General features: G+C 47.2%; 2 protein-coding genes across 2 annotated transcripts in view; one reads left to right on the top strand and one right to left on the bottom strand.

The window, feature by feature from the left end:
• The window catches only part of Erich1 (glutamate-rich 1), a gene marked incomplete at its 5' end in the record, with an annotated part of 52793804 nt that overhangs the window by 33304615 nt on the left and 19464129 nt on the right, over positions 1–25060 (top strand).
• The window catches only part of Prag1 (PEAK1 related kinase activating pseudokinase 1), a 53269-nt gene continuing 34028 nt past the window's right edge, over positions 5820–25060 (bottom strand). The window contains 3 exon segments of one of the 2 annotated variants that reach the window (NM_001107315.1): positions 5820–7325; positions 13746–14503; positions 23362–23519. In NM_001107315.1, coding sequence (NP_001100785.1) covers positions 6210–7325; positions 13746–14503; positions 23362–23519 — 2032 coding nt within the window. In that variant the 3' untranslated portion in view covers positions 5820–6209. 2 annotated transcript variants of the gene reach the window in all.

Here is a 25060-nt window from a genome sequence, read left to right on the forward strand (position 1 = left end):
TGTGTGTATGGGTTTGCATGAATATACTTGTGTGTGTGTGTGTGTGTGTCTGTCCGTCTGTCCATCTGTCTTGGTGTGTGTACATGTTAGAGTGTGTAGAGGCTAGAGTCAGGTGTCATTTCTCCGAGGCTGTCCACCTTGAGACAAGGCTTCTTGCTGGCCTGGAATTCACCAAGTTGGTCAGCATGCTTCAAGGCTCTGCATTTTGTTACTTCCCTAGCACAAATGCACACTATCATGCCTAGCTTTTATCCTTTTGTAATAATATTCTATTAATTCTTTGAGACTTGCAAACAACACATTTTCATCTTATTCATCTCCTTCCCCCAAGTCCTACTGGATTAACCATCACCTCCTCTTCATTTGACCTCCCTCTGACTTTGTTCTCTCTCTCTCTCTCTCTCTCTCTCTCTCTCTCTCTCTCTCTCTCTCTCTCTCTCTCTCTCTCTCTGCCTTAGTGAGTTCAATTTGTGTTGCTCCAATACTCCTGGATGTGGGGCTTACCCTGGAATGTAGATGACTTACCAGGGGTCACTCATACCTTAAAGAAAATGGGGTCACCCTCATCTTTCCAGCAGGTATCCAATGTCTGTAGGTCCTCAGTTTGGGGTAGGACTTCTTGACTATCTTCCTCTCTCTGTGCTGGGTTTTTTTCAGGCTTGAGTTCACACAGGCTACCCCACTGTGAGTTTGTATATGCGACTTCCCCTATAGAGTCCAGAAAACACTGTTTCTTTGTAGTTACCCAGCATCGCTGACTCTTATAACTCTCCATTTCCTCTTCTGTGATGGTTCCTGAGGAACGGGAGGAGGAGGGGGTATGTTGTCTCCTTTAGGGCTGAGCTCTCTGCATCTCTAATTCTCTGCATGCTGACCAGTTGTGGGTCTCTGAGTTAATTGCTGTCAGCTGCTAACAGACATTTCTCTGATGAGATTCAGAGACGAATTAATCTATAGGAAGAGCAATAAGTCAGTAGGAGTTGTTTTAATACTATGTCCCCTGAGCAGAATCAATTCTAGGGTTCTCCCCTGGGTCTCATGATCCATCTAGCCTCAGGTTTTCCGCCCTGAACACGGTGCTAGCTTTTGACTCCATCTCATGGAGCAGGCCTTAAATTCAGCCAGAAACGGGTTGGCTACTAAGCTAGAACTAATTCAACTGTTGCCAGACCAGTCATTACTGTGGCTCACAGGGTTCCCAGCTGCTAAGACTGATATTGACTTTCCTTCTCTTATTTCACCCACAGCATCTTCTGACACCATAAAAGCTAGCCGGTAGGGATGAAGCTTCCAGATCGGGACGCGCTTGATTTCTCCATGTTTTAGAATGCAAGTGTGTGGTGTCTTTGGTAAAAGGGTCTTACTGTTGGTATCAGGAATTGCCTTTGCCTCCAGCAGTGACACCACCTCGGCACCTGGTCACTGTTGCCATGGCAACGGCCATACATTCCAGTATACTTAGTTCCCACCTTCACCTGGGAGCAGTTACTTACGTCATATTCCAAATAAAGGGTAGATATTTTATGCCCCCACCCCGCCCTCTCTCTCGTCCCTCTCCCTTGTCTTTTTCTCTCATTAAAACCTCTCCACATGGAACCATGTTGACTTGGTGTGATTTGTCCGGATTCAAGCCGAGATTTCTACCCCAACACTTACGGTTTAATTCTGGGAAATAACCAAGGTCAATGACAACAGCTCGTATTGTTTGGCGGTATTTGGGATCTCACTGTCCAACAACTCAAAAAGAGGTTGGCTGTTCCTGCTACTGGGTCTTGTGTTTGCTAGCACACATGGTGTCTAAATGGGGAGGGATAACTCACACAAAGGCCTTTGAAAAAGCCAGATGGGAACCGACTACTACTTACTGTAAAAGCTTCCTAACACATGCATACACATGATGAGCATTTTATTTTTTTTTTGACCCAATTGGTAAGATATAATTGCCCACCTAAACATACAAAGCCCAGTACCATCCATCCCTTAAGAACATTTGTAACAACCTGTAAAGGTACACCCACCATATTGTCCTGCCAATGACAAGCATTTATAAAAGCTAAAATGACATTATTCTATCATGGGGATGGATTCCCCGATGTGCCAGGCTTAATATATTTTTGTGTTTTTAGCATGGATTCTAGGGCTTAAACTCAAATCCTCATGCTGATGTGGCAAGCACTTTCCCAAATGACCGATTGCCTGTGACCCCACCATTGGGGATCTATTGGATCAATTCCATTCGAATCCTGTTTCCTTAAAAGCAGCAAGTAAATTAACATTAAAAGCTCTGACTTTAGTGAGATGTACGAGGTGTATCTTTAGATTTTGAGAGACTCGTAGATGCCAACAGTGTGAAGATGGCCTGACCAGCTTACTGACTGACTGGTATGTGTATGTTTTGGTGTGGGAGGTGGGGTGTGCTCACCTGTGGGTGTATGTGTATGGTGGCTAGTGGGTGACATGTGGTGTCTTCATCTAAGGCTCAGTGCCCCACAAAACCTGGAGCTCGCCAGTTCAGCTAGATTGGCTGCCAAGCATTTCCTGGGGGTTGCCTTACGTGCCCCAACCGAGCACTGACATTACAAACGTGTGCCGGCCTGCCTGGCTTTTACCTGGTTGGCGGAGATCCAAATTCAGCTCTTCTCATTTTCAGAGCAAGTACTTTATCTCCTGAGCCATCTCCCTGGAGCCCTGTTGGCAATGTGGTTAACTAAGGCACAGATTTCAGAGAAGTCATTAAAGTAACATGTATCTTCCCTCTTCCAAATCTTCACAATATTTTGTGCACATGTGTACACCACACGGGTTTTCTCCCACCCTTGGCTCTTGAATAAAACCAGTAAGTGTTATATAAAGTGGTAACTGTAGTTCTGTGGAGCCTGGGACTTTCGAAGCTAAGCCATGTGTTAACGGTAAACAAACAACCCCGAAGTGCCTATCTCGATTTTGGCAAGGGTGTTCAGTGTTCAGCTGTAAGGCCTTGGAACTCCCACAGAAGGAATTCGGGCGAAGAATAGAGATCCCACTTCTTAGCTCGGAACTAGGAAAGGTCCGTTAATGGCAAAAAAAATTACGTATGTGCAAAGGATATGGGGGCGACCTGACTCAAAACTGGAGAAGGAAAGTGGGTTTAAACACCAGTAGCTAGTTTTAAAGCCAAGACGAAAGAGAGATGCACGCGCACAGTAGAAGTGGTTTTAAAAACCCTGCCTTTGCAGTATGATTACTTTTTAAAAATGAGAGCGATTGAAATAGGAGCCAAGAGCCTCGTGCACCTTCAACCCCAACAAAACGTGTTGGCCTGGACACTTTCTAAGATGACCGTGCTCTTCCTACCATGGGTATTTCTGACCTACAGCCCTAAAGCAGGGTTTCTGGTGTGTTTAGACCCAGAGCTACCTGCCGGACCAAACAGCAAACCCAGGTGAAATCCACATCAACTCGGCCAGTTTTTATTGATCCTTTATTGATCCTCTGAATGTAGCCCAACGGAAGTTATTTCCCAAACTGTTATTGGTAGCTGTAGGTCATGATTACTCCAGAGACCTGCCGTGCTAGAAGGAGCTTAAACCCCACACACTTAGGTTTTGTCAAAGGTAGATATAAGAAATTGCCCTACTTTAGAAAAAAAAAAAAGCCTTTTCTTTCTTTCCTTTTCAAAACAGCTCTTCAAACAAAGGCTCCTTGACAAATTCCCTTTGGACCCAAGGGCTGGGCAAAGGTTTTTTTCTCCCTGGTGAATAGTTCCTCAAAATTACATGAGAGAGAATTCTGTCAGCGGGTGCTTTCTTCTTCCAGACGAGGCTGGTGAGCAGCCCAAAAGTTAAGTTTAATTGGTCCCATTACTCTCAAATAAAACTCATTGTTAGGGGTTCTTTCTTCACCCCTCTTTTGTTTTTCCTTCCTTTGGTTACCTACATCATTCTCACAAACTTAACTTGACACCCACCATACACACACACACACACACACACACACACACACACACACACACACACTCCCTGAGGTGGGCAGCATATTAAAAAGGTACAATTAACTCAGAGATTACAAATATGCCTCCAGAGCTGTGTGTGTGTGTGTGTGTGTGTGTGTGTGTGTGTGGCTGTGTGTGTGTGTGTGTGTGTGTGTGTGTGTGTGTGTATGCACTTCCAGTTGACTCCCAGTCCCCTGGCAGAAGGCTCTCCCTCCTTTCTTCCTCATTGTTTGTTTATTTTGAGAGAAGACAAGAAAGCAAAAGACAGCATCAAGGGTTGAGGTTTTGTCTGAAATAAATTCCCGGCATTAAACAGTGACAAATACAACTCCACCAATTTAGGCGGACCCTGTGGTGAATCATGATGCCTGCATGCGAAGTTCCAAGACCTTCTATGGACCTAGGGAGGGCTGGTTTGAGCTGGCTTCTCTCCTCAAGTGACAAGTGAAATTGTAAACACGTCCCCAGGTGCTGCCTTCCTCAATGGTAGGAGGAAGAATGGGTGTGTTCGCATAGTGTCAGAGGCCATGGGGTGTGCAAAGGGAGTGAAGTCAATGGGCAGAAAGGGACAATCTGCTTGGTGGCTAACCACACCCTCAGACCTCAGGGACACCTATTAAGGTCTGTGTATTTTAAAATTGTTCATAGCCATTAACAAGAAGTGAGAAAGGAATGGTTCAGTAGTTGAAAGGTTATTCTCAGGTAGAGATACGAGGGCCGTGGAGATACTGCTCTCTGAATGAGTCATCTCTGTGTGTATCTGGTTTTTTTTTTTTTTTTTTTTTTGGTTCTTTTTTTCGGAGCTGGGGATCGAACCCAGGGCCTTGCGCTTCCTAGGCAAGCGCTCTACCACTGAGCTAAATCCCCAACCCCCTGTGTATCTGGTTTTAAAAGGAAAGATCTACCGCTTCTTAATTCTCCCCCCCCCACCCCGCCCCCACATGACAATAAATATTAGCTTCAGTAGAGAGCAGGTACTGATATATGTTAAATGAAAACGATGAGTTTTGCTTTGTTTTTGAAGACAGGGTTTCACTATGTAGCCCTGGCTGACCTGGAACTTGCTATGTAGACTAGGTTGGCCTTGAACTTACAGAGATCCACCTGCCCCTGCCTCTCAAGTGCTGGGATTACTCTGGCCAGCTGTCAAGTGACTTTTTTTTTTAAAGCAAAAGATCCACAAATGGATCTAAAATAGAGCTCTCCTGTTGGCGGCTAGACCCGAGTGCTCCAGTTTTGCACTGGTCTTGTGTGGTAGGGAGCTGTGCTTCTTGCTACTTGGCGCCCCATCCCTTCTCCCTGCCTGGAAAGGCGGTGCTGCCGATGGCGCTGCCCAAGCTCCTTTGCTGTCAGATGGGCCTGCGAATGGCAGGAAGGAAATGCATGCAACAGGAAACGCTACTCTTCCACCTCTGGCTGCGGATGAATAATGGCAAACACCTCCTATGAGTCTCTGCTTGTTTGTTTTTCTCAGTGGCCTACTCGCTTTCTAAGAAGTCAGTGTTGGGGTCTTTCCTTTGAACTAGACAGGTGCATTTTATTTCCAGTCAGGGCTCTCGGTGGCACAATGGTGTCAGCTTCGGCAAACTGGAGAAGGGTTTAGAGCAGCAGGGTTAAACTTTAACCCCATCCCACCCAAGAATCCTGTTGTGTGGGAAGAGAAAGAGGACATTTCCTCCTACCAACACACCCAGGCTTCAGTAGGTACTGCTCTACGGGGTAAGCGCAAGATCAAGGGCAGATATTCCGCTCCTCTGCGGCACATAATAGATTCTACTTATCAAAGACTCCAGCGCACTCAAGCACTTGGAGGTTAAAGGGCTTTGCTTGTGACTCAATAAAAAGAAATTAATATAAGACTTTGTTTTTTTATTGTGGAGGTTGCTTTTTAAATAACAGTTTGACAAAAGGGCGAGCAGACTCCATAATGGGGTAGTGAGGCAGGAGTCCAAACTTGGTTCTATCGGTGGGACTGTCCTCAGGACCTCGCGTGAAGCTAGAACTGTACATAATTACAGGGTGGCGGTGGTGGAGGAAGGGGGACTCTGTGAGGAGAGGAGGCTGGCGTGTGTGAAGTGACACTCCCAGTCTTTCATATTTATATTATATATGTATATATAAAATATTACATCCAAGGACGATAGTCATTTGTACCATTTCCCAGGGTAACCCGGATGCAGGCAAGGCAAGGGCATGGGGCGGGCATGGAAGGTGGCGAGGGAATGGTCTGACTAGGGGCTCAGAGAAGTTGCAGGAGCTTCAGGGACTGCAAGAGGGCCCCTGGCTCTGCTGAGGCCAAGTACTGGCAACAGAGCCAATCCTCCAGCTCCACACCCCGCCTTCGTTCTACCGCCTTCTCGGCAAACTTCATCATCATCAGGGCTCGCTTCATGTCGATCCAGTTGTGCAGAGTGTTGCACAGTACCTCCTCCGAGGGGCACGGCTGCTCCACCAGCTCTCGCCGTGGCCCCCACAGCAAGCACTGTAGCACCCGCTTGGCCTCACCTATGCGGATGCGCTTGATGGGATCGGCCTCAAGGAGCAGGTGGGCGAGCTGCTGCAGGCCGGGCGAGTAGAGCGACAGTGTGGGCAGCGGGGGTAGGTCCTCCCGTCGGTAGTCACGCTCCCGTAGCTGGGCTCGCACCTCGAATGGGTTGGGCTGGTGGAGCAGCTCGTAGATGAGGATGCCAGTCTGGAACTCATCAAACTTACGGTACTGAGAGGCAGATACGATCTCAGGGGCCAGCCGGGCCTGGCTCTTCTTCTGTTGCAGGTTGGTGGTGCCTCCCGGCTTCTGCTTGGCCTTCAGGAAGTTGCTGATGATCAGCCTGGGCAGGTGCTTCTCACCAGGTCCTCCCTGGCAGGCTGTGGTGGCTGCGGGTGCGGCAGAAGGACAACGGGACGTGGTGGTGGGCACGCTGGGATTAGCAGAGGGCCCGGGAGAGCTCTGAGGGTTGCAATGCACTAGCAGCAGGTTCTCCAGACATAGGTCCCGGTGGATGATCCCATGTTCCTTCAGGTGCTCCAGCCCGTTGCAGAGCTGCAGAAGCAAGAAGCACACCCGGCGCTCGTAAACCTCAGGCTCTGAGCGGTGGCTGGCCACAGAGTCCCGCACAAAGTCCGAGGCAGTCTGGTGCGGCACCTCCCGGGTGATGACCACCACACAGTCCTGCTCCTGGGCAGGGGTGTGTGAGGGCGCAGCAGGCGCAGGGTCCTTGCTGGATGTGTCGGGGAAGGCAAGCATGCTGGAGGGCACAGAGGCCACAAAGTGGCCGCAGTCTTGCTGGATGTTGAAGTGCACTGGCACGGACGGGCTACAGTACGAAGCTGACTTGGGTTCTGGGGTTTTGCAGATCTGTCGCGAGAAGGAAAAGCGAGGTTAGGAGTGGGATCCGTGGTTCTGTGAAACAAATGCCCGGATATTTGGCATCCTCAGACCAAGAGGCAAACTATTTCTTACCTTATTTTTTTTTTTAAAGATTTTATTTATTTATTATATCTAAGTACACACTGTAGCTGTCTTCAGACACACCAGAAGAGGGCATCGGATCTCTTTACAGATGGTTGTGAGCCACCATGTGGTTGCTGGGAATTGAACTCATGACCTCTGGAAGAGCAGTCGGGTGCTCTTAACCACTGAGCCATCTCTCCAGCCCCCAACCTTATTGATATCGTACATTAAACATCACTTAAAGGGGCTCACAAGGACTAAAGAGTTAGTGCTAAAGCATACAATTAATTCTTCGAAAAATTTGGAGGAAATATAGCATCTCTGAGACTTCGGTTTAAGCAGCATTTTCTTTCTTTTTTCTTGTACAGAAAAGAGTTTACTCAGAGCATGGGGAGTCAAGAAGGTAGTAGAAGCAGAAGAAGGAGAGAGAGAGAGAGAGAGAGAGAGAGAGAGAGAGAGAGAGAGAGGAGAGGAGAGGAGAGGAGAGGAGAAGAGAAGAGAAGAGAAGAGAAGAGAAGAGGGTAACAGCATTTTCTTTTGTGCCTGTCTGTCTGCCTGTCTGCTGTCTGTCTGTCTCTTTCTTTCAAAGAATTCACAATGGGCAGGATGGTGGTCTTCACTTTAATCCCAGCACTCAGAAGGCTGAGGCAGGCAGAGCTCTTAGAGTTTGAGGCCAACCTGGTCTACAGAGCAAGCAAGCTCCAGGACAGCCAAGACTATATACAGAAAAACCCTCTCAGAAAAAAAAAATCCACACCAGAAGTGTAGTTCACAGAAGAAAATAATTCAAGCCCACAGTGCTTTAGGGGCTCTGTGGTATAAGAGGAATATGCCTCTTACTCCACAGAGTGGTTGGCATGGAGTCTCACAAAGTTGACCAGTTTGTACAGAACTCAGTCTGACTCCCTATCGTTTCCAGTGAAAGCAAGGTTGATATTTCATCATCAAGTGGATTCTCTCTCCTCCCTCTCTCTCTCCCTCCCCCCCTCCCCAACTTTAGAGACAATGGTATCCCTACACTTTTAGAATTTGACCACATTCTCTTAGGCTGCCTTGCTTCCTAGATTTAGGTAAACGTCTAACACCCGCTCTGTGAAATGGCTTAAGGGCCGCCTCATGCAGATGGGTGCAGGAAGCTGTGCTCTGCTCCAAGCCAGAGCCTTGGCCGCAGGAAGAAAACATCAAGCTCCCCTGGGAACAAGGAGCCACCGGGCTGGAGGGCATCCTTAGGGTTAAAAACAGGAATAAACAAGGTAGATAATCTCAACCTTCCCTGTGGGAAATCCACACAGCCAGGATCTGATCTCTTGATCTATCACTGTGACCTCTTCTGCTCATACTGCTAGGGTGAGCTGCCGGAGGAAAATTAACAATCCTCTTGGAGGATTCTCAAACCAGTCGGGAAGGCCCTCTTAGACTTCGGTTTCCACGTAATTACACTGGAAGGGACTGAAGATGCTCTCTTGTGTGTCTCTGTCTCTCTCGTCCTCTGCTTTTCGAGCAGTGCTCTGCCTGGGTTTGGAGAGAAGAGAAAGGTATCTCCTCCCATCTACGGATCATAAGGAGCCAGCAGCTGAGGACCGATCATGATGGTGTTTACCACATGACTTTCAGGCAAAGTTTTCTCAAGTTTGGTTGCATACACTGTTCACAGGCGTTGGTTTCTATTGTAGCTATGTAGTCTTACAGCATGGGATTCTGCATCAAAGAACTCATTCAGCCTCCGGGGGAAAAGAGCTTTTATGTTTTTTAAAGCTAACCAAGGAGTTGGTAACACGTTAGTGCATTAATTTCTCTATTGTGGAGGCAGAATTGAAATTTTAAGAAACTATTATCTACCCCAGAAATCGTTTCCCTTTACTCTAAATAAAGCTGATTTGGAATTCATGTGTCTTGCCTCAGGGTCTCCTTGCAACATACCCATCCACACTACTTTTAAATGGCATTCCTCTGGGATCCTTTCAATTTTTTTTTTTTTTTAAGTTCAACATTATTTAGTATGACGATGATATTTGTGTGTGAGGAGACTGGGGCTGAGGTGAGAGGTGGATGTCGGGGGTAGGAGTTTCAAAGGACAACTTCCCCTAATTGGTTCTCTCCCTCCATAGTGGATTCTGGAGTTCAAACGCATGTTGTGAGGTTTGTATAGCAAACGTTTTTCACTCGCTGAGGCATCTCTTTGGCTTGGAACACTTTTAAATGAAAGGAAATTTGTGGGGGTGAGTCCTCACAAAAGCCTTGCCTATAAATACTCACGTACTGAGCAGTCACTGCCTGTCAAGCCCTCAGTGGACAAATGGAGGATTGACGCTGGGATCGCTTTAATTCAGAGCACACGCACACCGGAGCCCCGCATGTGTGGGGCACCGTGTTGCTTATGGGACTTTCACAAAAATAGCTCCTTAAACCCCACAAAGCTCAAAGCAGTAGATGGTCTCAGAGAGGGAAACCTGAGGCTTTGTTAGCGGAAACTATTAACCCAACTAGGAACCTGGGAAGAGTTCTTTAAGTTGAATGTATAGGCTCTGGGAGGCAGCAGACCAGTTTTAAGTATTAGCTGGGAAGCCTTTGACAAGCTACCGGAGATTCTTATCTGAAGTAGCTATGGTCCATAAAGGAGCCTCAAATATGGAAATAGCAAATATGGGGCCAGGCTCCAATAAATACAGGACAAGGGTTCAGTGATTCTGGTCACAGTATTTTTCAATAATTGATGGCTGTGTGACTTTGCCTTGTCCACACTCTGCTTAGAGAGCCTTATTTAATCTACATTGCTGACACCAAAGTCAGAGCTGACATACCATAACCCACATTCTCGCTCTAAGGCTCATTACTGGCTCCTTGCTTATGAACACCAAAAGCCTGTTAACACCACACTTGTGTATGTAGGGTGTTAAACACCAGACTCACAGGCAACACTCCCAATGGAAAGCATGAAGTCTGACAAAGAGAGGCACTGAATATACTAAGATAAAATAAAATAAAATAAATAAAATAAAAACACGTGCTTTTGGTTGGAGCAGAAAACACATGCAGGGTGTGTCCTGATTTCCCATCAGCTGGAACCACACGCACCAGGCCTTCCCCATTTTTTCCTGCCCTGTGCATGTCCACAAAGGATGGGAAACACTTTGAGCACTGATCTGTGGGTGACAAATACATTTCTGTGGGCAGGTCGTGCTACAAATATGGGAGCATCAATGCTGGTGGTCGGTGGCATCTGCCTTCCGTTCTGTTTTCTCTGGGCTCTAAATGGGGCAATGGTGCCTCCCAGGGATCAGCTTAAATGATGCAGGTATGGCTTTGGGCCCCAAGCCTGGCCCATGGTGAGTCTGCAATGACAAGGTTGCTATGGTGACAGTTCTTGCCATTACATCTGTAGCCATTTAATGATGGGTCAGAGCTATCTAGAACTGGTTTACAAGTTCTCTACAACCTCTGACTGAGCCTGGGCCAGGCCTTGGCAGGGCCTGACAAATGGTTTCCAAGGCTGTCTTTCCTCCAGGGTATAAAAAACTCCAGGCCCAGCAAACCCAGGGACCCAGAACCCCAAGTGAGCCAAACTGACATTTTGCACAGAGATGCAAATAAGGGAGCTGGGTAAACAGTAATTGAGCTGGGCCTTCAGAAAGACCCCAGGGCACAGTCACCTCCTCCACCTCAGAGAGCTGAACCAGGAACAGCCACTCAGACCCCTCCCAGGCTTGGGCGGGGCATCCCAAGATCATTCTAGAGTTGAGATGAAGAATGAGGAATGCAGATAGTGATCTTTGTCCCCTTGCCCCTCTGCTGCTACCCATCTCCTTTCCAGGGGACTCTGCCCTTGGTGTTTAGCTCTGGAACTTTCCAAAGACCTTGGGCTCGGCTGAAGTTTCAAACTTTGTCTTGTCTTAAGCTTTGGAACCAGAGCCCACTCCTTGTGTGAATCAGGACAAAGTCAGCACAGATCCCTTAATTATGAACTGAGGTCCTACGTGGCTGAGAAACAGCTTCAAAATCCACAAGTACTAATGCTATCCCCCCCCCCCACTTCCTGCCACACATCCATGGATGTGTCAGGCTATAAGGACCAGCTTATGCCTCCATGTTATAGGCCAATGAACCTGTGATGGGAGGTCCCCGAGCCAGGCACAAGCAGGTGCCCATCTGCTATTGTTTGCTGGGATTCAGAGGCAACACTGCGTTTGATTTCAGTGTCAGGTCTCTGCTTAACGCGAACAGCTGAACGGAGAGCTCGGGGACACACAGGCGGCTGGGAAGGAGCCCGACTCCCCCTCCTGAGGGCTCTCAGATGACGGTATTCCGTCTAGACTGCACCGCTAATGAAGTGGAACAGCTGCAAGAGCCGAACGAGGCTCACAGCTCCCCGCCCCCCATCGCCAGACCAGGCACATTTACAAAGCAATAACGCCTTTTCTAATTACAGCATCGCTCCATGAGTATTTGACGCTGTTCTCCAGACTTCGGTTTTTTAATGCTACATCTCCAGGAAAGTCAACTAGGAATCCTCTGGGACCCTCTTCATTGGAGATGAAGGCTTATCTTGAGGCTTTTCTCTTGGCTTTAACTCCCAATGCAATAAGGAGAAGTACTTGCTTCTGTGATCCTCTGGGCAAGCGCAACTATGTGTTGGGTATTGGGGAAAATTGGCTCTAGATTCCCAGCTACTTCACATAATGACTAGTAGATTGGGAAAGAGTCTCTGCTCAAGGTTTGAACTCAGTGCTTCCCCCCCCCCCCCCCCCGCACTTGGCTTTTGCTATGTAATCTTGTCACTTTCTTTGAATTAAGTTCCTTCAAGATTGCCTGAGACCTCCAGGTTTTAGCACCAGGGGGCAAGGTGAGAGCACACAACAGAGACAAGGAGAAAAAGACCGGAGGATGAGTCACACACCATTTTCTCCCGTTCCCTGAACATCTAAACTCCTGTCTACTCTCTCCTCTCACAAACTCCACACGATAACCTGGGCGTTCAGTTCATCTCATTCAGATAATTTTTCAATCACCTTCTCCCTCTTCAGATGGCCCCTGATTTCAAACAGGGTCAATAAGAAACACTTGTAGCCACAATGGGAAATGAGGGTGACTCCATGACAGCTGAGCTGGAGGTTAGGTAGAGCAATTTTCAACTTGCCATATTTGCAAGCCGAATAATGGGTATTTTAGGAACATAGCTTCAGTAGAAGTCAAGAAATAAATGTACTGAATACAGCCATCCTGACAGAAAAGGGCCCTTTTCATCTTTTAACTTCATTTGGGGAAGGGGCACAAAATTTAGCTTACCCAGAAGGCAGTGTCTGGGTTCAGACCTGAAGTGGCCATGGAAGCCTAATTTCATAGAAGTTCCCTTTGGGACAGCTGCCTTCTTCCTCCCCTTCCCTCCCTCTCCTCTCTTCATTTCCGGTGGTGTTGGTGATTAAAGCAGGGGTCTTACATATGCTCGGCAAGTAATTTACTACCGAGCTACATCCCAACCCCCACACTTCCTTTGTAAGGCCGACTTATCCAGATGGGTCCTGAGCTCCTGGTGTAGCCCAGGCAGGCTGTGAACTTGTCCTATTTCAGCCTGTTTGGTAGCTGGGATCCCCAAGCCTGGCAGTATTTTCTCATCACCAGTGCCTGCTCTCTTGGCCATAACCTGACCCAAGTCTTTTGTGATCCTGATATCTGTTAACTACATAGAGCTTCCTAGTAGCTAACCCTGTACCCTCTTTACAGAAGCGTAGCTTCTAAATGGACACGGGTCTCCTGGACATACTCATTGGGGCTCTCGGCCATCTTGTCTGGTGGTATCGCAAGTTTCTTTCAAAGAAAAATCTCAAGTATGATTCATTGCAGTCACATAGGTAACTAATCCACCACCCGAGAATCTAATGGTAACGGTAAATTCTGAGCAATGTTATTGTTGCTTTCACCGTTCACAGGGCAATGTCTGAGTCTAAGGCTCCTGCTGCGGTCACTTGACGAGCAGGCGAGGACCTTAACTGTCCTTTTCTTTTATTGGATTATGAGCTCCGTAAGGAATCTCACGATCACACCTATCTTCCTATCTCTGTGAAACACTCGAGTCAAAACCTCCTGAAGACTTGAGTGAAGTCTGCCGCACTAAGCTGTTCCCTATGGCCGCTGGACCACAAACACAGACTCATGCTAGGAATTTCAGGGTGCTACTTCTCCGGGTCAGGCAGAGAGTGGGATCACCGGGTTCTAAATATAAAGGCAAACTTGCTAACTAGCGCGCTTCTGAGAGCTTGGAGAGGTGCCAGAACCAGCTGGTCAGACCACAGAGCGGAAGGACCGCGGTAGTACCTACTTAGTACCTACTTTCACTGCGTAGATGCTGTCGGGGTCCTTGGAGCAAGTGGCACCGTAGTAAATTGCATCTCCCGAGTCACAGCAAGGCTTGTTGCATATCAGTTTGAAGAGCGACCAGCTGTTCTCATCGAAGCGCAGTTCCGTTTTCAGACCACCCATGAAGAGGTCTTCGCACTTGGTCACCAGGCGGGCCAGGGACTGTGTGTAGAGGCCCCCGAGCTTGGCATAGGTGCCCTCCTTGCTGCTGATACTGCTCAGCAGGCTGTGCAGCTGAAGCTGGCTGCTGCCGGTGGAGGCCTGGCTGGACACGCTGAGCTGGGATGACGAGGTGGAGGTGGCCGCTCTGCCCTGGAGATTGGGGCTCCCACAACTGCCTTTGCTGTTTGCTGGACCCAGAGCTGGGGCCCAGGGGACACTGCCTTTGAAAGCTTTCTCCAAAGGCTCAGAAGAGGAGAAGACATGGTGGGGATGGTTTCCAGAGTTCAAGGAATAGCTCAAAGGAGGCTCGTCATGGGCACAAACATTGGTTTCCGAGTGGCTTAGGTTCAGCTTGGGACTCGCTGTGCGTGGCTTAGGGGAACCTTGGGTCCAGAAGAAGCCATCAGGGGAGGAGGCAGCACGGCTCACTATCTTTTTCTGGGGCAGAGGAGGAGGCTGTGCAGGACCGCTGGGGGACACATCCTCCGTGGAGCCTGACGGGAAAGGGACGGGAGCAAAGAGCTTTTTCCCGCTGATGGTGGGTGAGTGGGTGGCCTCACACGATGGACCTAGAAAAAGAAGCAGAAGTCATAAGGCTGGAGATCGAGGCCACTGGCTCAGGTGCCGTGGGATTATTATTTTTTAATCGGTCACAGCGATTAATTTTATTGTACTCCTTTCTATTTCTTTAAATGGTGTATGCACAGCGGACAAACTGCAAACTGCACGAATGACACTCACTGTCCGTGAAGTCTCCCTGCACCCCCTCCCTGAGCACTAAGCACCTTTCAGATGACTTCTTAGCCTGAATCAGACTCTGGGGTCAGAGGCAGCATGTCCAGAGTCAAGGTTCCTTTCCCTCCCTCATTCAAGGGGCCTCTGGCGCTGCTAACCAGTCAGTGTCTTGGCTTGTCTCTCCTTTATAAGCCTTGTTCTGATTTCCTAAGCTTGACGGGGTCTGTCCTCACCTTTAATGTCAACTCTCTGGTTGTCACCAACATGCTCCTTTATGTTTCTACTAGGAATTAAGGGCAAAGGGCATGAATAAACTAGTCACATCCAGCCAAATTTCCTCCAAAAAAAAAAAGGGGGGGGGGGGGAGACTGGATTGTACTATCTGGAATTCCACCATTAAATTTCAGCAACTCTCCATTGCAACCTTTCTGAACATGCATTTTTGTCTGGCAGCCATCCCAGAAACCCCTGCACAATCTCTAGACAGGTGGCTAACTTGCTCCCATCATGCCTCTCTAATTCTAGCTCCTATACTGAAGGCTGGTCAACTTTCTAATCAGTAATAGTGGAGTGACTCTTTAAAAGCCAATCCATCTCACACACATTCCCTAGATCTCCAAGAAGAATCAAGATGTCAGTTACAGACCCTGCACAGAAGCAGTGTTTAGGCACCTGAGAGAACAACTACTCCACCACCCTGTTCTGTGTTCCCATGACATCCTGTAGGAACTAAGTTGGACAATTCTGACTGGATTTAGATCCCATAGCTGCTTGGGCAAATCTGGTAAGGACTAGGTATTCCGAGGCATATATAACACCAAGGATTGGCATGTAGACCGGATGTGTTTAACGTCTTAGAGGCTGTGAATTTGTGCTAGGATGTTGCAGCTAACAAGAAGGGGGCAGCACAGACATGCCCCTGAATCGCATACCTGCCCAGCAGAGGGGAAGCAGGGAGTTTCACAAAACTTAGCAGTGATGGGTGATTTACTTCAAGTGTGGACTTCCTGTATCCAACTGGACATCGTATACACTGACAAAGATTTTCATTTTAGGTCTGGAGAGATAGCTTAGGTGGTAAAGAGCCCCAGGATGGAGCTCCAGAACCCAGGCCAAGAGAGCAGCTTGTAACTCCACCACTAGCGTTGAGGAGGGCAAACAGGAAGATTTCCGAGGGTTTGCCCTTCTTGGCTACTTTGTCAGTTTACGAGACTGTTCTTTAAACCTTGAAGCTGCCACCACCAACAAAACATGGAGGATACTTAAAATTGTTCTCTGACCTTTACACAAATGTGCATATATATGCCCACACCTCCACCCGTGTAAGCAGGTATGGAACCACGGCTGGTGAGAAAGTCCCACGGTGAACAACAGATACCTCAGGGTCTTATAATCTCCCCAGGACGGATGTACTCAGGTTACTTTGACATGGATGCTAAAGTGTGACCTTCTCCATGGAACAGATTTTTCTAGCTGTCACTCCAGGGTGAGAGAGGACTGACCCTGACATTTTCTTATTCTTGGAGAACCATTTCTTCAACGCTCCTCTGGGCAAACAGCCTTTGGATGATGCGTTGCCTAAGTCATTACCCACAGCAGCCGCTATGGTCTGCACTCACCAAAGCCAGAAGAAGACAAACGTACCCTGATAACGGAAATGCTCTCATAGCTCACAGGTAAGCCATCTGTCAGGGAAAATCTAAGTAAAAAAGAAAACCTGAACGGCTTTGGCCGATGGACAGAAAGACTCAAATTCAATGGCACACGAAACTAATTCTACCATATCCTGGTTGTATGCTGATATTAGACCGATGTCTCCAAATTCTCGCTTACAATGAAGAGCAGGGATGGCTGGGAAAATTTTGTGAGAACTAGGCAAGCACTCTCACATTGAGCTAAATTCCCAGCTGAGTAATACTGCCTAAGACAGAGGGTTCCAAACACTATTTCCCAAGTGTTCCTTCCAGTCTTCAGTTCCACATGTAGCATACTCAGAGATAAACACCCAGCATCCCTTTAGTGCATGCACTTCCGACAAGAGGAGAGAATCACGTATGGCATGCTGGGTGAATCTCACAAAGGTGGGGCCCGGTGGGAGATGTATAGTCGTTTGGTATCTTTTATATTTAGAAAGTGAAGAAGTTGTCGGTATTTCAATGTTTGGGGAAAACAGGTTGCTCCCTCCTCAGAACGGAGGGCAAAAGTTCAAACGTGGTAGCATGAGGTCTACCTTATGATAGGGTCTTGTCTTCTTGCTGGGGTTTAATACGTACTTCCACTGTCTCTTCAGCCCTGAGAGCCGGGCTCACAGAGGAAGTGGTCAGCCCTGTTTTGAGCCATCTGAGTGACCATTGTTGAGCTTTTTACATTTATGTTAGCCACTGTTTCAATTATAAGTAAAGCAAAGCCAATTACATTGCATGCGAGTGTCTGTGTGTGTGTGTCTGTGTGTGTGTGTGTGTGTATGTGTGTGTGTCTGTGTCTCTGTGTGTGACTGTGTCTGTGTGTATCTGTGTCTCTGTGTGTGCGTGTGAGTATGTATGTGTGTCTCTGTGTCTGTGTGTGTGTGTCTGTATGTCTGTGTGTGTGTCTCTGTGTCTGTGTGTCTCTGTGTGTGTCTGTGTCTGTGTGTGTGTTTGTCTATGTGTGTGTGTGTCTGTGTGTGTGTGTATCTGTGTGTGTGTGTGTGTCTGTATATGTGTGTGTTTTGCGTGGAAAATCTTGGACTATTCTATGGACTGACGCTTGCTAATCTGATGTAGCTGAGCAAACAGCTTCAAAGATTCACCTACTCACCTGTTACTATTTCTTAAGCACCTACTAAGTGTAAGACAGAAACAAATCAGCCATAGAATACTCAACCCAACCCTAGGGAAGTTTGATTTCTCTCATTAGAGATGAGAAAAGAACAGCCTGTGTGTAGGCACCGTGCCATGCAGGAAGAGGCTGTCTGGAGGTTTCTGCCAACAGATAGGTAGGTAGGGACTCAGGCATTCTCCAGCTGCACAATTTTCCAAGGGAAGTCGTGCAGCTTCTCATTTGGTTCCAGAATCTGGAGCGGCCCAGTATCACATGGAAAAAGAAAGAGATTGAGCAGAACACTCCTTTTAAAGGACGCCTCGCTTTTCCAGGAAGATAAATGTGGCTCGAACTGGAAGCATGTCATTAGCATTTTGCAGCTGGATGGAAGATGTGGCGTTTGTGAGGAATCTCTCCAGACCCACTCGATTGATCATCCCGGAAAGCAACAGTCAAGGCCACAGTGTGGTTTGCACGGAAGGGAAAGATGTAGGTCTCAGTTTGGAAGACAAGTCCCTGGGGCCTCCTCTACCAGCCAACAGCCCAGCCAGGGCTCTGAGATTGGGATCTTCCAACCTCAGCAGAGACACAGCAGTGAGCATTGTCTTTCTAGGTAGTTAAACTGAAACCTCATTCAAGTCCCTTCTCCTGTGCTGCTGGTAGAAAAGCAAGCTGGCACTTTCTAGAGGACGAATTGAGGGTGACTACTTGAAACCCATCCAAATGTTAAAGCACAGATTTTACTTCTTTTAAGAATTTGTCACACACACACACACACACACACACACACACACACACACACACAATTTGTCTCACAGATAGGATATGTAAACCAAATCTCCCCAGTGTGTGTCTCAGGACCCCACTTGAATTTTCTAACAAAACAGCCTAATTATACATTGGCAAGAGAAGGATTTAACTGCTGGCTAACAACCGAAACAATAGAGCAGCTTCAAAAATCGACCGCTAATGGTTCTGACTTGAAAGTACAAAATGTATACAACTGAATTTTAGGGCACTTTGATTCTTAATGACAGAAAAAAATATGTTCACAGTGGCAGTGGGCACAAGATGAGGTGGGTGTTAGGAGAGACACTCCTTGCTGCATACCTTTCTATATTGTTTGCTATTTAATCGAAAATACATAGCTTACTGAAATTAGTGTGCCTTAAATGGCACACTAATGAAAGGAAATACGACGGCATTAATTGGAGATTTTTAAGGAAACTGTTTTAAGATGAAGCCTCTTTGCTGGCAGGGATAATTTGGGATACTGGAAATATTTAAATGGAGTTTGTTTTCCTCTGGAACCAACCTCTGTGCCTCACCAACATCTGGGACAGAAGCCCGGACTCAGTTCTTGATGGGCTGGGGGTGTATACTATGCTGGGACGGATTACTTACATAATGTATTGGATTGAACCTATGGATTTAAGATCAAGAGATCTAATAAGCCTGGGTAATAGAGCACACATTAAATTTAGGTAGACAGTTTTGCGGATCTCTTTGAAGAATACGACCTCTTCTTTATCGGAGACGGGGAGCACGTGCTGGCTGGAGGTCAGACTACCAGTCACATGAACTACAGGCTAATGTTTCTGGACTTCCTGTCTCTCTCCCTTACAGGCCTTCCTACCCAGCCCCGTGCCCTTCCTGGCCTACTTTCTCCACAGCGACTATTGCATGTGCGGAACTAGCCATGTGCCCTATGAGGAAAGGGACTGGGCAGTTATTTTTGGATCTTCGGCATCTGAAATTGTGCCCAGCGCGTAGTTTATATCAAATATCTATCAAATGATCGGCAGAGCATATATATAAACACCCCGCACCCCATACACACACGTATGTGTGGTTTTTTTTTTTTTTTAAAACTTACTGGTATTATTGTGGACAAAACCAAGCCGATCAAAGCCGCAGTACTTGGTTGCTTTCCTCTAGCTCTGACCTCCTAGCTATAAAATAAGACCCAGCAGTGTGGTTCTGCCTCTTGGACTGGGTGAGGCTCCATGTCCGCTGCCTGTTTAGAGTTCTCTGCTCTTTTCTGTTGCTGATGCTAGTGGCTACCACTGAACAGCCAATTATGACCTCGGTCTCTTGAATCACTCAGTTAAGCCAAAGAGGAAAATGATCTCAATGTGACGTTAAGTCTGTTTTTATTTGTTTTGTTTTGTTTGTTTTTTTAGTTGTTTTGAGTCAGCGTCTCTTAGAGACTAGGCTGGCCTGGATTACCACATCGATGCAGATGCCTTCGTGCTCCTAATGTTCTCTCCTCCACTTCCCAAGCGCTGCAGGCCTGCCCCACCATCCTCAGCTTTAGGCGTGTATATTTCAAGGCAGCCACAAAGGTCTTCGGGCCGTTTACCCAGTGTTGTCCCCTCACAACCACCCACCTATTCTCCACAACAGATCCGACCTAAGGGTTGCATTTGTTCCTCCAGAACCAAGCACGATCCAAACAACCACTGAGTCCGCTTTGGCCTTCTACACAGTGACTCTGTGCCCAACAAACTGTGCTCCTCAGACAAAATGTCATAATGGACGTGCTGGAGGGAAATGAGATCTGATAAAAGTATAAAATGGGAAAGGTTTACAATGATATAAAAATACCATTTTGTTACTTTAAACCTTAGATAACATTCCTGCTTTAAACATGTAACAGGTTTGAACTATATTCTTTGGCAGGGAGTGGGCTGAGGCAGGGTAGGTTTCTCTGCATAGCCTGGGATGTCTGGAACTAGCTCTGTAGACCAGGCTAGCCTTGAACTTGGAGATCTGCATGCCTCTGCCTCCCGGGTGTTAGGATTAAAGGTGTGTGCTACGGCCAGGCCTTATATTCTTATACAATTTAAATGTTCCTTTTGCTATTAAACCCAGACAGCAGATAGATCTCTAACTTTGGCCACCAACCTTGACAAATTCCTAGCAAATTTACATAAACCAAGGTGGTGACAGGCTCTGGAACGACTTTTTTCCTTAGGCTACACCACGGATGCAGAACACCAGGAAGACAGACATAACTTCACCAGTGAGCTCTTGCTACAGATAAATGGTTTCTTTTGGCCAGTGAGGCTGATGCTAATTCTCATTTCATGCAACTTCAGCCTGAATGGAGGCCTCGTTCCTTCTGATTCATAGCCCCAGTGTCTGTTGTAAATGTCAAAAAGTCAAGAGGCTCAGGCATTTCAGTTATAAGACAAAAGCAGATAAGAACTTGTGGGCCTGTAATAGGCATGTTCTGTAAGAGTCTCAAAGCACCAGACTGGGGTGTCACGTGCCTTTAATCCCAGCACTCAGGAGGCAGAGGTAGGTGGATCAGTGAGTGTGAGGCCTGCAGTTCCAGGAACCAATCCAAAACAAACCAAATCAAACCAAACCAAAGAGTCCAAAAGCAATTAGACCAGACCCATTAGACCAGAGAAGCCAAAGAAAGAATTTCTCTTGTCAGTTTCAAAACCTAGGCCTGATTCAGACCCATGTGAGACAGCAGCAGTGTGTGTGTGTGTGTGTGTGTGTGTGTGTGTGTGTGTGTGTGTGTGTGTGTGTGTGAGAGAGAGAGAGAGAGAGAGAGAGAGAGAGAGAACAAGTGAACAAGTGCTGGTTTGTAAAGGGTCAATACACCTTCTTGTCAGGTGGAACCCAAATTTTGAGGTTCTTGTCCACTGGAGAATTGATTTGTGTGAGACAATCACGAAGATAAATTCATTTCAATTTACGTTATTCAGAAAGTAACATGAGGAAATAAAACTTTATTAGGCGCCACTACTGTTCTCACAGGTGCAGGTAGCTCTCTTGTATGCGTACTCTACACACAGCTCTGAATGCCTTGCACGATATGGCCCAACTTCCCACAAGTGGTGCCGATTTCCCTCACCTGAATCCAGAATAGCAGCTCAAGTGACTCTTCTTTTCTCAGTGTGCGCTGCCCACCTGTGCCTTTGGCTCCCTCTGTCTGTTTTGGTACCCAGGAACATTCTTTGCTCCTCCCCTCCCTCATCCCCAAGTTTGATCACACTGCAGACAGGAGTCAACATCCCATCTTCTCAAAAGCATGTTTCAGAATCTTCATCCCTCAAACACTCTTTCTAGAAGTCTTTATAAACTCTCTGTTCTGGGGCAATCTGATTTTCCTGTTGTGATGGTTTGTATATGCTCGGCTCAGGGAGTGACACTATTAGAGGGGTGTAGCCCTGTTGGAGTAGGTGTGGCCCTGTTGGAGTAGGTGTGGCCCTGTTGGAGTAGGTGTGGCCTTGTTGAAGCAGGTGTGTCACTGTGAGTGTGGGCTCTAAGACCCTCACCCTAGCTTCCTGGAAGTGAGTCTTCCACTAGCAGCCTTCAGATGAAAATGTAGAACTCAGCTCCTCCTGCACCATGCCTGCCTGGATGCTGCCTCTCCTGCCTTGATGATAATGGACTGAACCTCTGAACCTGTAAGCCAGCCCCAATTAAATGTTGCCATTTATAAGAATAGCCTTGGTTGTGATGTCTGTTCACAGCAGTAAAACCCTAACGAAGACACCTGTCTTTCCCCTCCACCTATGTGTCACGAATGCTTTAAGCTTTCCCAGGTCTGAGAACAGACATTGTGGTTTACGCTGAGGCACATTGGTCTGGTTGTTCCTATGATACCGGTCATGTGGTGGCTGAGGGAGAGATGCATTGTACGTGGCCCTCTCAGAACGGGTCATGGTTCCCAAGAGAGTGAACTGGAGCTGGACAAACAGCATGGGGACAATGGCTCAGATACCCAGGCTTTCGGAGAATAATCTGCCTCATTGAAATTTTGCAGTGGGATGGGAAAGGAAGGAGAGATAGGAGTAGAGAAGAGCTGCAGAAAAAGACAATCTTGTTTTTGCTCCATTTCCCCCAAATCACTATAAATACATTTCCTGTTTTGGAGTGAGAGCTAGCAGAGTTTCTCATTAGAAAACTTTTAACCCACATTTGCTGACAGAAATATGTCCTGGGGTCCTTTGCCCCAAAAATGTCCCTTGAGAAAAAGTACTTCCGTAAAATGAGGAAGTCACGCCAGCACAGGTGTGGCCCTATCATACTAATGCAGCCTAGGAGAAGAATGGGAGAGGATACACACTGAGCATGCCCAAGAGGTGAAAGGTCATACACTCGACCACCAAATCCACAAGTGCAGAAAACCTCAAGCTCCTTCTCGGTGAAGCTGCCCAGCAGGACATATCCACCTACTATTCTTCAATGGTTAACACATAATAGTGGTGGGCAGTGGTCTTACAAAGCCTTCATGTTCTACTTAACAAACATGTATGCATGCGTGTGTATGCATATAAATAAAACAAGACAACATCTGAGGTTCCAGAGAGTCTGGTGGACAGAAAGAACTATATATAGCTGACTTGTTAGTCAGAGAATCAGGAGCCTTCCAACATGGTGTGTGTGTGTGTGTGTGTGTGTGTGTGTGTTCATACACGTGTGTCGGCCTAAGGTTAACATCAGGTGTCTTCCTCAGTCATGCATCCACCTTAGTTTTTGAGAAAAGGTTTCCAAAGTGAACTTGCACCTTCCCGGGTCAGCTGGACTGGCTAGTCAGCAAGGTGCAGGAATTCTCTAATCCTTGCATCCCTGGGGCCCAGTGCTGAGAATCTAAACTCAGGCCTGAATGCTTACACAGCGATCGCTTCATCCATACCTCCATCTGGTCAACCTCAACACATGTTTGGTTGCAGCCTCCTCCTGCCCTGCAACCAAGGCTGTACACTTCCGATGACGGAGGGTGGTCTAATAAGGTCATGAGGGAATAAACTTGGGCAGGTTCTACTTCCTGACAGAGCGGCACCAGCATAGAAAGCCTGACGCTGGCCTTCCAAATGCTGGCACCCACCAGAATCTGTCAAGTGTAAGACTGTCTGTCAGGGATCGTTACCTCCATCGCTGCAAGTCCTGGAGTCCGAGGCTAGGCTATCTGTGGAGCCCGTGGTGAAGCTGACGTGGGCCCCTCGGAAGGACGGGCTGAGGCTTTCTGCAGAGCTCTGGCTCACTTTCTCCAAGTCAGAGCTGCTCTTGTTCATTTTTAACAGGTGCCTGGAAAGCAATGGACACGATTCAGTTGGTTTCCATTGAGAGACCCGATGATGGGCATAGACCTCCCATGCTCTCCAATGGTGGCCAACACCGGACATTATGAAAAAACAATTTGCGGAGTAAGAATAGGGGTTCTTATGAAACCTTATGCACACAAATGGAAAGTATTTCCTGAGAGGGGCTCAGAAAAGAGTCAATGAATTTAGACAAGCACCAAAGTCCCACTTTGGGAGGAACTGCCTTTACATCTGATCCCATCTGCCATTTATGCCATCTAATCTATATTCAGTAAAATCTGACTAAAAAGAAAAAAAATGGGAACAGCATCATCCAGTCCACTTTCTACTGACAGACAGAGATCGTAAAAAGAGCTGCAGAAATGGAATGTCTCTTTACAAGCCCTGCACTAAATTGCAAACCAGAGCAAAAACACAGGCATCCTTTCTTTGCCCACTACCCCACCACCATGCCTTCCGTGTCCTAAATCGATCGTTAGACCCAAGACAAAGTTTATTTAAAGTTTAGCTAGACATCCAGTGGAATTCTTAAACAGAATCAATGTAACCCTTAGGCTTCCTCTAAGACGGTTTGTTCTGTTCCTCAGACAGAATTAGCAGCATGTCAGAGATGTGAGCACCAACTGTAAGAGCAAAGCCCTGGTCCCAAGACGAGTGTGCTAGTACCAGGTAGAGCGTCCAGGTCACAGACCCCACCCCCCTCTCTCCAAGAGTCACACGAGTTTTCACTTGTCGCCTGACATTTTGTCCTGAAATAAGAACGAGCCACGGTCAGTCTTCATCTTCTCCTGTTGGTGATAACCCCCATTGCTTGAAAGGCCACTCCTTGATGGCGCCTTTGTCTTACTACAGAAGACCCACACCTCTGTATCTGCTGTAGGAAGCAGTCAATGCAGTATTGATTCCGCAGCAGAACTGCCTTACTTAACGTCCATGACCTTCCCAGAGTTCAGAGAATTCAGAGAGGAATCTCTGTGGCTGGATTCTTGTGTTTTTATTAGAAAGGTTTACAGAAAGCTTGTGTGCTATCACAGAAAACGCTCTTCAGAAATCATGTCATTTCCAACCTTGAGACCCATATTCACATGTTTTAAAGACTTCAGATATTAAGCGACCATAACAGTGCAGGCTTGAGTAAATCTTAACATTTTAGAACCATTGTCAAGATCTAGGAAACAAAACAAGACCAACAAAGAAATAAAAAATGAAAGCAAAGGGAAACACCAACACCATTGCCACCACCATCAGCACCACCTCCAACAACACTAACACCACCACCACCAATACCATTACCACCACCACCAACACCATCACCATCAACAACACCATCACCACCACCACCAACAACAACAACAACATCATTATCACCAACACCATTACCAACAACACCATCACCATCACCACCAACACCAATACCATCACCAACACCACCAACAACAACAACACCATCACCACCACCAACACCAACACCATCACCATCACCACCAACACCAACACCATTACCACCAACACCACCACCATCAC

This window comes from Rattus norvegicus, chromosome 16 (assembly GCF_021556685.1).
Source record: "Rattus norvegicus strain SHRSP/BbbUtx chromosome 16, alternate assembly SHRSP_T2T, whole genome shotgun sequence".
Classification (NCBI taxonomy): Eukaryota; Metazoa; Chordata; class Mammalia; order Rodentia; family Muridae; genus Rattus; species Rattus norvegicus.